Source organism: Hemiscyllium ocellatum, chromosome 10 (assembly GCF_020745735.1).
Source record: "Hemiscyllium ocellatum isolate sHemOce1 chromosome 10, sHemOce1.pat.X.cur, whole genome shotgun sequence".
NCBI lineage: Eukaryota > Metazoa > Chordata > Chondrichthyes > Orectolobiformes > Hemiscylliidae > Hemiscyllium > Hemiscyllium ocellatum.
In genome coordinates this window covers 72,871,068-72,886,080 of record NC_083410.1, presented here as the reverse complement: position 1 = coordinate 72,886,080, position 15,013 = coordinate 72,871,068, and the positions used below count along the sequence as shown (strand labels likewise).

The 15,013-nt window shown below is 40.8% G+C and overlaps 1 protein-coding gene across 2 annotated transcripts in view; it reads right to left on the bottom strand.

Moving 5' to 3' along the window:
* The window catches only part of ezrb (ezrin b), a 119,079-nt gene that overhangs the window by 38,488 nt on the left and 65,578 nt on the right, over positions 1 to 15,013 (bottom strand). For both annotated transcript variants that reach the window (XM_060831600.1, XM_060831601.1), the window contains exons 5-6: positions 3,138 to 3,412; positions 1,630 to 1,713 (exon numbers count right to left, since the gene is read on the bottom strand). In XM_060831600.1, the coding sequence (XP_060687583.1) occupies positions 1,630 to 1,713; positions 3,138 to 3,412 (359 nt within the window). The remainder of the gene's footprint in view (positions 1 to 1,629; positions 1,714 to 3,137; positions 3,413 to 15,013) is intronic.

Below are 15,013 nucleotides of genomic sequence, written 5' to 3'. Positions count from 1 at the left end.
TTAATTTCTCCAAAAGTTAGAATTTGCATAGATTTTAAAATTAGAGACCAAGCAATCATAGGCAAGAGAATACTGATAATCTTAATTCTTATTTTGTATTTTTCCTTACATTAAATTGATTACAGATGTCAAATTAAACTGCTCTTGCTTTGTCCCACAATTAGAACAAAAGTATATGTTTTTTATTGGCCTAAGGTTCTAGAATAACAACTGTTACTTGTTTCTCACATGCATGACTATTTACATAGCTCTCAGTAGGTTCTCACCGAGTTAGTAAAGAGGGGGAACGGTCAGCCCACTGATTTGGTTATAAATCAAACACTGGATTGAAACACAATCGAAGAGTGTGGTGCTGGAAAAGCACAGCTGGTCAGGCAGCATCCAAGGAGGAGAACTGACATTTTGGGTATAGTCCCTTCATCAGGAATGAGCCTGGTGGGCCAAGAGATAAATGGGCGGTCGATAGGGGGAGGTAGATGAAGATGGAGCTGAAAGTGATAGGTAGGAAGGAAGATGGACAGGTAGGATAGTGTAAGAGGGGGTGCCCAGTTGGAAGGTTGGATGGGGTGGGGTGGAGAAGATGGGGAAGATAGGGAAACTGGTGAAATCCACTTTGATGCCATGTAGTTGGAAAGTCCCAAGGCAGAAGATGAGGCATTCTTCCAACAGGCATTGGGTGATTAAGGTTTGGCGATGGGACTAGCATGTCCTTGGCAGAATGGGAGGGGGAATTGAAGGGTTCAGCCACAAGGCGATGGGGTTGGTTAATGCGGGTGTCTCAGAGACACGAATCATTTCGGAGAACATCTCTGGGACAATGCACTAACCAACCCCACCGCCCTGTGACTGAACACTTCAACTCCCCTTCCTGATGAAGGGCTTCTGCCAGAAACATGATTCTCCTGCTTCCTCGGGTGTTGCCTGACTGCGTGCTTTTCCAGCACCACACTCCAACTCTGATCTCCAGCATCTGCAGTCCTCACTTTCTCCTGCTGGACTGAAACAAACAATATTTTCCAATCCTATGACAAGCTCCTTTAATGCTATTGCCAATGTACCATGTAAACTTTAATATTTCAACTACCAATTCAATTAAAATAGCTTATTAAGAGGAGTGAAAAGTTGTAAAACCCAGGTACACGACATCTGGTTTTGTATGGAAGAGGTGATCTTAGAGATTCAAAATGGCTTGTTTACATCTCTGGTGTGCATGCTGCAGAGGTTGATTGGGTTGAAGGAAATGCCCAAAAACCTACAGTAAAAGAATGTGGCAGACCCAAAATGGGTGTTCTGTTTGCAAGTGTAGTGATGGGCATGGAGTAATCTCACATTATGATCCTTGCACCATTTCTTTGGGAAGGGATGGGGATTATCTAAAACCCCAAAAATGGTTTGCTTAGCTGTGTCATTGGGTTTATATATTCTGCCTGTAAGGATCTCATTAGTCTGAATCCTTAGCTCCAGAAGCTGAGAGCAAACTCAGTCTCCAAACACCCAATATTTCCACCAAATTCAAGTTGTTCAAATTTCTACCACACAGTCTTATAACTCTTTCTCTACTTCAATAAAAGTGATTCCACCTTATTAAAAATACTTCCCATTAGCCAACTGGATTAGTCCAAAACTCACTTGTGCATGCCACGGTGTTCTTCGTGCCAAACCTGGATTCTCTCCTCCCATTGCTCTCGGGTAAGTTTATGCTGATCTATGACACTAAGAAAAGGGACACTTTGTAGTTTAACAGTTAGGACCAGCACAGAAGAAAAGCACACAGCTCATTGAATAAATAGACCACTAATTCTAATCCTGTTTTCCTGCCCATGGTCTACAGCCTTGCCAGTTAGATCTGCACTTGAGGCACTTAAACATTTTAAACAAGCTAAGAATTTCAGTCTCAACCGGTTCAGCAGCAAATTCCAGACACTTCCCACCTTCTGGGTTATATACGGAATGCGCTCGAGCTTTGAAAATGAGGAAATCTGGTAATTCAGATAATTCCTTCAGCCAGTAGTAGACAGAAAACCAATAATGGTGGTCCAACAAGAGTCATTAAAATGTCACAGTAGTTACAGAAAATTAAAAAGGCAAATAGAAAATTGTTATTTTTAAAATAGAGTCTTAGAACACAAGTGCAAAGGTCATACAAAGTTCTAAGTTGACCACACCTGGTATATGGGTGATCAGATCTAGAGAAATATAATTTTGGAACTTTGAGTCAATGTTGTGGTGAATTCACCTTTCATTCCCTCCACTTAAGGATTAATTTGTGAGGAGCTTTTGCACAAAATGCAATTAATGCTGGTTTTAAAATTAACAAGATCAATAAATTTTTTGTTAACCATGAGGGTTAAGGGAATTGGTGAAAAACAGATTCAGAATAAAGCCAAAGTGATGGTTTTAATTGTGGCCTTGGTCGAGCTAAATGTAGGGCTTGCATCCCTACCTTTCCCTGAAATGAAATCATGGTGACCTTGAATAAAATGGAGATTGCTACCTATAGAGGAATTGATTACTACTCGAACAATATCCAAATGGAAATAGTTGTGAAAGCAAAATCGAATCTCTCAGGGGCAGCATAGTGGCTAAGTGGTTAGCACTGCTGCCTCAGTGCCAGGGATCTCTGCTTGATTCCACTCTCAGGCAACGGGTGGAGTTTGCACGTTCTCCCAACATCGAAATGGGTTTCCTCCAGGTGCGCTGGTTTCCTCCCCCAGTCCAAAAGATGTGCAAGTTAGGCAGATTGGTCATGCTAAAATTGTCCATAATGTCTAGGGCAATACTGGTTAGATGGGTCAGCTGTGAGAAATGCAGGGTTACAGGGATGCAGTAAGGGGCTGGGTCTGGATGGGATGCTCGGAATGTTGTATGGACTCAATGGGCCAAATGGCCTTCTTCCACATGGTAGGGATTCCATGTTCTACTTCATTCTAGGGATCAACACCACTCTTCTCTATCCAAGCAGCAGCCATCACCTTGAGGAGGTTCCATGGACTTCCCAAATTACAACCCCTGTGGAAATTCAGGGCCCATGCATTATTAAAATATAACATTTTTAAATGCTGAACTATGTAGAAGTTGAGGTTTGAAGCTTTTTCCAGCCTAAATCACAAATCACAACATCCTATACATTTACCTACCGCTGTGGGAGCAGGCGGTCAGATGTAAGGTACCCAGTCTTGTGTGTTTCCACACTGAAGTCTCCAAACTTGGCCTGGACTGCATAGGAAGCAAGCAGCACAGCTGTTTCAGGAGGGCAGTACATTTCATCAGAAAGAATGCCTTCCTTGACCTGAAGGAAGAAGAGCTTCTGAGTAACCTCCTGGATTAGCTCCTCGGCCACATCCTCAGGAAAGAACTTGGCACGAAACTTGAACTGAGCAGGATTTTCTTTCTTCAAATCTTGATGAGATACCTATCAGCAAGACAGAGACTTTGATTATTTCTCAAAATGAAACTGAAAGGTCACAGTCCACTAGTAAAATGAATAGAATTATAGGATAATTCAAGCATGAAAGAGACAAATCAGCCCTTCAAGTCTATGCTGGCAATCTGTGCTGCAATTCCACCGTTTTATTCCAGTAGTACTACAAGCTTATCTCCTAAAAAGCCCATTAAACATCCTTTTGAATTTGTTGTTGCGCAAAAGGAGATTGATAACAAGTTCCAGGTTATTGCCATGTCCTGTTTTTAAGATATTCATCCTTAAATTCCATTTTCATCTCTTACCAAAAACCTCATATCTCCACTCCTTGAACCAATAGTTAATGAGAACAGTTTTTAAAAAACACTTGAGAGAAAAGTGAAGACTGTAGACGCTAGAAATCAGAGTTGAATAGTGTGGCCCTGCAAAACCACAGCAGGTCAGCCAGGATCCAAGGAACAGGAGAGTCGACATTTAGGGCATAAACCCTTCATCAGGAATCTTAGATTTTCCTGCTCCTCTGACGCTGCCTGACCTGCTGTGGTTTTCCAGGTCCACACTTTGACGGTTTTCAAACTTGTCTGGCATATTCGAATTAAAGTAAAAATTAATTCACAATAAAAGATTTCAATAATGGCACGGCACTCATCCACAGATTCAATCAATAAGCACATCGATCTGGACCCAATATACTGGTCACTGCAACGGACAGCTGGAATGGATAACCGGAAGCGACAGATTCAAACCACTACAGATGTCAGAGGAAAGATCACAGAAGCGCTTCACAGGAGGCTCTCAAGCACTGAGGATGTCACCTAGACAGGGGACGAAACATCTGCAACACAAATTTCCAGTTCGGCAAACAGAACCACAACAATGAGCACCCGAGCTACAAATCTTCTCACAAACTTTGAAGATTTCAATTAAAGTAAATAAACAACCATGCTTTAGCATATTTACAAGATGTACATGAAACATAAGACAATTGCAAGATGGCAATATATTACCACAACAAACCTTTTCAATCTGAAAAATTCACCATTCAGAATTCATCGATCCCAACATGCAAAGCCCAGCACTAAACCTTAGTGTGGGTTGACAAATCAGTTAGCAGTGTGGAATGTGCTGAGAGTAGAGAACTGGATGAAAGTTGGTGGAGCTGTTAACTAATATGGTTTGCTAAAAGAGTCACAACAGAGGTGCTGGTGTTGGACTGTTGGGTGGACACTAGATACCCAACAAGGGAGCAGCACTTTAAATGCTTGTGCTTCCAAATAAACCTTTTGAACTATAACTTGGGTGTTGAAGTTTTTAAACTTTGGTAGTACATTAATTTGTACAAATGTGTTATCAATGTGAAATGCAACATCTCTTTCCTACTTTTCAATTGCAGCTCAACAACAATTAATAGTGGTGTTCCCCCAAATAAGTTTTAATTATTGTGGATTACAGTTAATTAATGAGCTGTCAATCTAGTTGAAAAGTTGTTTGTTAAAGCAATTTGAAAGAATCTGCAGAGTGACAAGAAGAATTTGGAAAGACTGGAGAATATATTGCAGAGAGTAGGTGCTATGTAAAACAAAGTTATAATTGTGTTTGCCAAATGTGGAAATTTATTCAAAAGTTATCAAAAATGAAGTTAAATCTGGTGACGTTTCAGAATTTTATTCACCAAAGTCAGTCATAGCAGTTCGGATACCTATGAAATTTGACCTTCATGGATAATTTGGGTAAACTCGTTGCCACCTGCCCATTTTCACAAGGTGGATTGCTATGTCTTAAACCTGCATTTTGTTTGCTGCACAGAAATTATGGACACTTCACGTGAAGAATTGTGAAAAAGTATCTCCAATTGCTTTAACCTGAGTTGGAGATCAAGGGTGGGCTGGAATCAATGAAGCTCATACAGAATGCAGAAAATTTCCTGGATCTGATGATCCAGGAGCAGACAGCCAGTAGCTACAGAGTTCATAAAGAATAGTTAGTGGAAAGCCTCCTACATGGTTAGAAAGATGTAGGCAGTGCAGAAACCGGTCAACATGACACACTCACTGTTGCAAGTGTACTCTAGACTACCCATGTATTCTTCACCTTCAAAAGAAAAGCGTTCATGTTTAAATAGGATTCCACATGCTCTGTATGATACTGTGCAGACTAATTGCCAGTCAATGTCCTTGCAAGTTGCACAGAAATATCGGTGTGCTGTAACATTCACATCACAAAACAGTAGAACACAGACACTAACCAAAGTTAAATCAATTATTGCTCCTCAGGGATTGATATTAGACCAACATGACATGGTGAAATAACAGGAAAACGTCATGCCAATGAGGCTTATTATGGCTGAACAGTCAGCAACTTAATATACAGCATAATACACAGACAGCCATCTTAAGCAGTGTTAAATTGCACGAGACAACCAGATACCTTTGGTCATTATGGTAGTGACCTGAAAATACAGCTTGCTGGTAAACAGTAAAAAGGTGAGGTCTGCAGATGCTGGAGATCAGAGCTGAAAATGTGTTGCTGGTTAAAGCGCAGCAGGTCAGGCAGCATCCAAGGAACAGGAAATTCGATGTTTCGGGATAAAGCCCTTCATCATTTAACCAGCAACACATTTTCAGCTCTTGCTGGTAAACAGACCAATTCGTATTGAGAGGCACGTTTAATTTACAAGAAAAGCAACTGATCAGGTTGTGCCAGATTGATAGCACACAAGATTAAAGATGCTGTCAGAATGTTCACAAAATTCCGTCATTTAAATTAAAATATAGCAGAACTCCCAAAAACACAATAATTTGGTGCTTTGGTTTCTAGATTTGGTGTTAGATGCATAAAAACAAGCCTTTAAAGATTGGTTTGGCAATTGGGAGCAACGGTCTACACAAGTCAGGATTAACAGAAGCACTAAAAGATTCCCAAAAAAATTTCCACATTCAAATCCACCAAATGTTCTATTTTTAAGAAAACAGAAATCTAGAATTCATTAACTATTTTGAGAGGAGATGCAGAGCAAAAACCTTGGTGATTTTCAGATAGGAGTGCTAGAAAGGGGAATGGAGTCATTAGTTACATCTACCCATTTGGAAGCATTCCAAAGAGAGGTGTTAGAAAAACCAAAGATCCATAGCATTGAAGAGCTATGGAAGGTGGATATGGGCAGCAGGGTGGCTCAATGGCTAGCACTGCTGCCTCACAGCAGCAGGGTCCCAGGTTAAATTCCAGCTTTGGGCAACTGTCTGTATGGAGTTTGCAGATTCTCCCAGTATCTGTGGGGTTTTCCTCCAGGTGCTCTGGTTTCCTCCCACAGTTCAAAAGATGTGCAGGTCAGATGAGTTGGCCATTTTAAATTGCCCATAGTGTTAGGTGTATTAGTCAGAGGGAAATGGGTCTGGGTGGGTTACTCTTCAAAGGGCCAGTGAATGTAAGATGTGTTACAGATGTAGTCTTCTACACTAAAAAGTGACCAGCTTTTAAAAAGATATGTGGCAGGAAAGAGTGGCAGCATACAGAGTAGTTTGATACAGCTAGAAGAGGCCACACATTCACCCAGACTGTGCAGGTTCATTGTGCAGGACAAGGAAAACTGCATTGTGTAGAAAGCAACAATCACAGGTTGTTTAGTAGTTGGAGCAGTTGTAAATGCATCAATCGGGTCATGTGTACTTTTTTTTTGTTGAGTGGGGGGGGGAAAGAGGGCGGGAGAGTTTCATGTCGAGTGGGTTGGAACTAAATGTTATTTCAAGGTGGCTAGTAACCTTGTGGAGAAGCACAAACTGATTAGCTTTGATTCAGAATTAGAAAGGGATACAAAATTCAGAGAACAGCAGTATTGGAACAAACAACCAACCAACAGAAATAGCAAAAGTTACGACTGGGTTGAATGAGATATATTTATTTTAGAGCATGTATATAACATCAGGAGCATAGTAAAAAGGTTGTGGAGCTGAAATAAAGTCATTGTTGACACCCATTACAGATTATATAAACATTTCCTTCCTTTCATGTCATCTCTGCATTTACTGTTTATTCTCCAGCTTCTGCTGCTTGAAATAATGACATCACCATACTCACTATCAAAGCACCGTGATTAGATGACCTACAGTATGGAAACAGGCCCTATGGCCCAATAAGTCCACACTGAACCTCCAAAGAGTAACCCACCCAGACCCATATTTACCCCTGATTAATGCACCTAACACAATGGGCAATTTGGCATGGCCAATTTACCTGACCTGCATATCTTTGATTTGAGGGGGGAAAACCGGAGCACCCGGAGGAAACCCACGCAGACACAGGAAGAATGTGCAAACTCCATACAGTCAGCAGAGGCGGGAACCGAATCTGGGTCTCTATGCTGTGAGGCAGTAGTGCAAGCCACCATACCGCCCTATGGTTTTTGAAGATCCATCAAATTTTTCTTTTAACTTTGCTCTAAAGGAGTGAAACAGTTGGTCTAATCTTTTAACTAATATCTTCACCAGTACCACTCCAGTATGCCTCCTCTTGCACCATCCAAGGCTTTGCTATCTTTTCTAATATATGGTACCCAGAGGTGGTTGCATATTTCAGCAGAAGTCAAACAACAGTTTTAAAATGTTCTCAATTTTTAAGGCATACTATATCATTCTACCTTTTTAACAGCATTTAAAATGGTATCATTTTTGTTCATTTTGTCCCTCATTTTGACTACCAGCATGCATCACTTCAGCATCAGTTCTTCAATTTTCATTTGCTACGTCTCTATCTTCCGAAATGCTACTATGCTTACTCACTAGTTGGGAAAAGTTAAATTGTACTGAGTAAAGAATAGTTAAAAAAAGGGAATCACAGGAGCAAATACAAGTGAGGTATTTTCTCAATATTGTTTCATCATTTGAAAATATATTATGATTGGATCATGGCCACAACTCCACTTTCGTGCCTGTCCTTCACAAGCTTTGAAGAAGTTCAATGGCTCTGCAGTAGAAAATTCTAAAAGATTCAAAACATTCTAAGATATCTCATTTTCATCTTAAATTATAGTCTCTTTACTCTAAAAGGATAATTTCTAATTCTAAATTCTTCTTATTCATGCTTTGTTTTTAAAAATTGTCCCAGTCTTCTGGCCTACTACTTAATCTTGGTCCTATTGTATATTTTTACAATCAATTGAATACAGTTTTGTCTTCTTCAATTAGATACTGGTAGCTCATTTTGCTTTGGGAATGCACAAAGCATAAAATAAAAGGCTGGGTGATACATGTTACCAAGCTGGAATATGATAAAGTAACAGTAAGAGAGGCACCTATCTCAAAAGAAGAGCGCTAAGAACATAAAATACTCCTGACTTCAAATGATATAGAAACGTTGAGAAAAACAAAAAAGGAGGGACTACAGAAAGATGATGTAGTTAAGAGTTCATAGACAGAATTGTTGGTGATCGTAGTTTGAAATAACTTGATCAGACCTGTTGAAACACTTCCAGCACAGGTGGCTCTTCTGTCCCAGAGAAACAATGCAAAATGAGCAAAGAACAAATAATAATGGTATAAAAGAATACAAAAGAATAGGTGTGAACATGGGTTTGAGGCCACAATCAGATAAGCCATGAACTTACAGGAAGAGTAAGAGAGGATCAAAATAGCCTACCCTGCTCCCAATTCATATGTGCCTATCACTGAATTTCAATCCAGCAAGATAGGAGCAGGGTTGTATCTGGCTCTGGATAATGTAGTGAAGTTGACTAAATGAAATGCTTCAGCAAATGAAAAAATCAAGAAAACATTGTCATTGATGTTTCAAGTACATCAGAACATTGTTGGGAAAGTTCAGATGAACAATATAAACTTTAGAACAGTTATGGAAAAGGATAGCCTAGAGATCAAAGTTAACTTCCTTCAGTTTAAAAAAGATAAGGCGTAAATGGAATGGGATCAACCAAAAAAAAATTGAGCAAAACAGGAAAAGAGCAACATGGAAGAATTTAAAGGGGGAAGCTGGAAGTGCATGCCCTCTTGTACCTTAAAACAGTGTCTGGATAAGAGGATAGAGCCATTAAGGCAATATATGGAATGTGAGGCAGTGTTTAAGAGCAGGTAAGCAAATCTGTAACTGTACAAGCCATAGCTACAGTATTTTGTACACATTTTAGGATGGATATGATTATACTTCAGAAAGGTGTGAGGAAGTTTGCTAGGATGCTGTCTGGGCTGAGGAGTTTTAATTATGAAGAAAGAATTGCATAAACTGCAGTGGATTTCCTTGCAGCAGAGGAAACTGAGGGTACATGATTGAGTTACATCTTTTTGTAAAAGGTACATGGCGTGGGCAGGAGGGTTGAAGACTGGAAGAAATTTTTTCCCTTGATGGTGGGACCAATGACTAGCTGACAAAACTTTAGGCTAAGCAGCAGGTTTAGCGGCGGATGCAAGGTACAAGGTTTTTTTTTGCCTATAAAGACTGATAGACACACAAAGCTTCACAACATTTAAAGTGAATGAGATGTGCATTTGCAGTGGCAAAACATACAAGGCTGTGGGCAAGGTGCTGGTAAATGGACTAAAAAGGAAAAGCACCTGCAGCTAAAGCTCCCACAATGGTTAAAGCTAATCATTATAAGGCCTAGCAAATTCAAAGTTGACTCCAAAGCAAAACAAGTGTGCGACTGAGCTCTTTGATGAAGGATTAAGACAGTTGATCAGAGGGTACAGCAACTGATATTGCAAATATGATCCTTTGAAAGGCATTTTAAATTAGTCAGCATAAATTTATTTGATCAATTCATTGTGGAATCAAAGGAGGAACATGTTAAAAGTTCAGATAGTTGAGGAGACAAAAGTAATCAATATAGAACAGAGCAGCGCAGTACAGGCCCTTGATGTTGTGCCGACCTGTGGAACCAATCTGAAGCCCATCTAACCTACAATTTCCATTCTCTTCCATATGTCTATCCAATGTCTAGATTAGAATGGTGCTGGAAAAGCACAGCAGTTCAGGCAGCATTCGAGGAGCAGTAAAATCGACGTTTCGGGCAGAAGCCCTTCTGTGCTTTTCCAGCACCATTCTAAACTAGACTCTGGTTTCCAGCATCTGCAGTCATTGGACAGACATATGGGTAAAAACAATGACCATTTAAATGCCCTTAAAGTTGGCGAGTCTACTGCTGCTGCAGACCAGTGAGCCTGACCTCTGTGGTGGGCAAGTTGTTGGAGGGAATCCCGAGGGACAGGATGTACATGTATTTGGAAAGGCAAGGACTGATTCGGGATAGTCAACATGGCTTTGTGTGTGGGAAATCATGTCTCACAAACTTGATTGAGTTTTTTTGAAGTAGCAACAAAGAAGGTTGATGAGGGCAGAGCAGGAGATGTGATCTATATGGACTTCCGTTAGGTGTTTGACAAGGTTCCCCATGGGAGACTGGTGAGCAAGGTTAGATCTCATGGAATATAGGGAGAACTAGCCATTTGGATACAGAACTGGCTCAAAAAGGTAGAAGACAGAGGGTGATAGATGAGGGCTGTTTTTCAGACTGGAGGCCTGTGACCAGTGGAGTGCCACAAGGATCGATGATGGGCCCTCCAATTTTTGTCATTTATATAAATGATTTAGATGCGAGCATAAGAGGTACAGTTAGTAAGTTTGCAGATGACACCAAAATTGGAGGTGCAGTGGACAGTGAAGGTTACCTCAAATTACAACAGGATCTGGACCAGATGGGCCAATGTGCTGAGAAGTGGCAGATGGAGTTTAATCCAGATAAATGTGAGGTGCTGCATTTTGGGAAAACAAATCCTCGCAGGACTTATACACACTTAATGGAAAAGGTCCAAGGGAGTATTGCTGAACAAAGAGAGACCTTGGAGTGCAGGTTCATAGCTCCTTGAAAGTGGAGTCACAGGTAGATAGGACAGTGAAGGCAGCATTTGGAATGCTTTCCTTTATTGGTCAGAGTATTGAATACAGGAGTTCAGAGGTCATATTGTAGCTGTACAGGACATTGGTTAGGCCTCTGTTGGAACATTGCATGCAATTCTGGTCTCATCAGAAAGGTGTTGTGAAACTTGAAAGCGTTCGGAAAAGATTTACAAGGATGTTGCCCGTGTTGGAGGATTTGAGCTACAGGGAGAGGCTGAACAGGCTGGGGCTGTTTTCCCTGGAGCGGAGGAGGCTGAGGGTGACCTTATAGAGGTTTACAAAATTATGAGGGGCATGGATAGGATAAATAGACAAAGTCTTTTCCTGGGGTGGGGGAGTCCAGAACTAAGGGCATAGGTTTAGGATGAGAGGGGAAAAACATAAAAGAGACCCAAGGGGCAACTTTTTCACACAGAAGGTGGTATATGCAAGGAATGAACTGCCAGAGGACATGGTGGAGGCTGGTACAATTGCAACATTTAAGAGGCATTTGGATAGGAAGGGTTTGGAGGGATATGCGCCAGGTGCTGGCAGGTGGGACTAGACTGGGTTGGGATATCTGGTCAGCATCGACGGGTTGGACCGAAGGGTCTGTTTCCATGCTGTACATCTCTATGACTCTCTACTGAGTAAAGAAGAACTTCATCCTTCCACGAGGATCCTTTTAACTATGATCATATGAAGAATTGTACATTCAAATTAAGTGACAAAGTTGGATCTGAAACTAGTACGACAAACCCACATCAAGGTAACCAAGTCAAAGCCAACCAAGTTAATAAGGATGCATTGGGGAAAACTGATGGTGGGGGGGGGGGGGGGGGGGCTGGTAAAGTAATAGTGGCAGTTATACAAAAAAAATTCTTAAAGGTATATTCAATGGAGAAAAAACAAAAAAAGCTAGATGAACATATCCTAAATTGAACAAAGCAAGGGTAGGATCAAGTTAGAAGCAAAGGCAGAGATTATGGCATTGGTTAAATGGACAGCTTTAAGATGAAATTTTAGAAACTAGCAAAACATGAATGAGAAATAAATCCAGAGTTATGGGACAGATGTTCAAAATAAAGGAGACTTTCATAAGTACCACTAGAAAATGCACAAATTCCAATTTCCTGCTCTGCTGCCATATCTTCATCCTGTTGTTTTACTCTCTTCCCCTCCCCCCCCCCCCCCCCACCTTGCTTTTCTTCTGCTTTCATTTGTAATCCAAATGGTTTAGTTTCCTTTTCACATTCAAGCGGTTTCATTTGTAACTGAATTTTAACCATTTCTAAAGAGTCAGATGGGATTCCGGAATGCAAATATTGAGTGATTGCCAGAATTCCTTTCTTCTATTCTCAGACTCAGGCAACCCCAACTGCTTGTTTCCCAATTCCAAAAACCACCTTGCTCACTTTCTGTAAATCTTCTGAAGTGACTTTTAAAGCCATAATACCACATCTTCAGTTCCCTCCTGTACTTTCTGTATTTAGCCACAATTGGAGGTTTTTCCTTTCGAATGTGCTAAAAATCCTATTCTTCTTTCTCCAGCCCTGAATCCAGGGTTCTCTGACCTTATTGCTCCTACATTTCCCTTTAAAAGGTTGCACATTGGACCTGTACACATCCCAGCTCCACCTCCAGAAAACTCTTATTGATAAGCATATCTTACTGATAAACAGGAGGCCAACCTCTTTAAACCAACCAAATGCAATGCCTGAAATTAAAAAACTAATCTCACCACTCACTGCCTTTGAGTCCGACAATCTTCAATCCAACCTAGAAACAGATTTTTAAAATCAAGCCTAGAGCCCCCAGTGTCTTACAGATCAGACCAAACCCCCTCAAAATATTAAGAGGATAGCTTAGATCTTTACTTTTTCTTATTTTAAATGCAAGTGTTCCAGATGCAATTTGATTGTTGTTTCAAGACTGATAGCTTGACCAAACTCTATTGATACACTATAGTTAAAAATACAAGGAAGAAATTGGAAAACATAGAATAGATTATATAAAAACTACTAACAGCAACTATTCCTTTACATAGTAACATTTCTTAAACACACCCTTAGCAAAGGCAACTTCAATGAAGATAGATGGTCTCACATGCAATTCTCTAGTCCAGAGGAAAAACATCAAGAGAAAACTCAAAGATAGCTGCAGGAGAGAAATACTGCAGCTTTCAAGCCCAGCTTCAAGACCCTAGCAACTACAACTGCGAAACTAAAAGTGCTGGCTCTGGGGGAGCTTGAGCCCCACCCATTCAAGCTGCTTCTATTGTTCCAACTTTGGAAAAGTCCTAAGGCTTCACATGCTGTTTATTGGATTCAAAGACAGTTCAGCACCTCTATCTTCATCTCTTTCAAAGAGAAGGACAAAGTACATCTTTTAAAGCCTTAGTATCATCACATTTTCTTAAGTTCCCTCTTGCACTTCCTGTATTTAGCTACAGTTGAATTTCTCTTTTCAGACTCTCTAAAAGCCCTATGCTTCTTTATCCAGTCCAGAATCCAGGCTTCTCTGACCTTATTGTTCCCACATCTCTTTTTAAAGGGTTACAGACTGGACCTGTATTTTTCCCAGCTCCTTTATGAATGACCCCCACTCGGCTGTGAACTTACCCAATGGAGTTGCTCCCAATGTATTGTGACTGGATCCTGCTTTATTTTGATGAAATTGGCCTCCCACCAATCCAAAAAGTGTCTTTGCAGGCCTTTTCCCTGTCCAGAACAAATTCGAACTGTACAGTACTGTGGTTGCTATCATCTAAAATGTTTCCCCCACTACCACATTGAACACTTGCCTGGCTAATTTCCTCAGAACTAGATTCAGCACTGTGTCATTCCTTGCTGGGCCTTTATGTATTGATACAAAAAACATTCCCCCTAATACATTTTAAGAAATCTTCTCCATCTTAAGCATTAACATTATGACTATCCCAATCTAATGCTGGGGAAGTTGGAAGTTTGGGGCAGCATGGTGACTCAGAAGTTAGCACTGCTGCCTCATAGCACCAGGGACCCAGGATCAAGACCAGCCTTCGGTGACTTTCTGTATGGAGTTGACATGCTCCCCCCATGTTAGTGTGGGTTTCCTCCAGGTGATCCACTTTCCTCCCACAGTCCAACAGATGTGTAGGTCAGGTGGATTGGCCATGGAAAGTGCAAGGTTACAGGGATAGGGTAGGGGACGGAGTCTGGGTGGGACGCTTTTTGGAGAGTCGGTGTGGACAAGTTGGACTGAATGGCCAGTTTCCACACTATAGGGATTCTCTGAAAACCACTTTTGGTATAAAATTATCCTGATTATTACTCAGCCACCCACGTGAACTGTCGACATATTTGTTCCTCTATTTCCTGCTAACTCTCAGAGAGCTGATTAATATATTCCCAGTAAAGTAGCTGTCCTGTTAAAACGTTCCACATGCAAAACATTGTTTGAAGCTCCTTCCAGGATATCATCTGCCTTCACTGCTGGACTCCTTACTTAATAGTGCGGCAACACCCTTATTGCATTTCCTGTCTCACCTCAAGATGTTACACTGTGAAATGTTGAGTTGTCAGTACACTCCATCCCTCAACCATGTTGCTATGATAGCAACAATATCATACTTTATGTCAATTCACACCATTAACTCGGTCTTTAAAATGAGAATTTTAATAAGACAGACTATCCAGTCTTGCTTACTCTTAATACTCAATACAGCTGCACTCT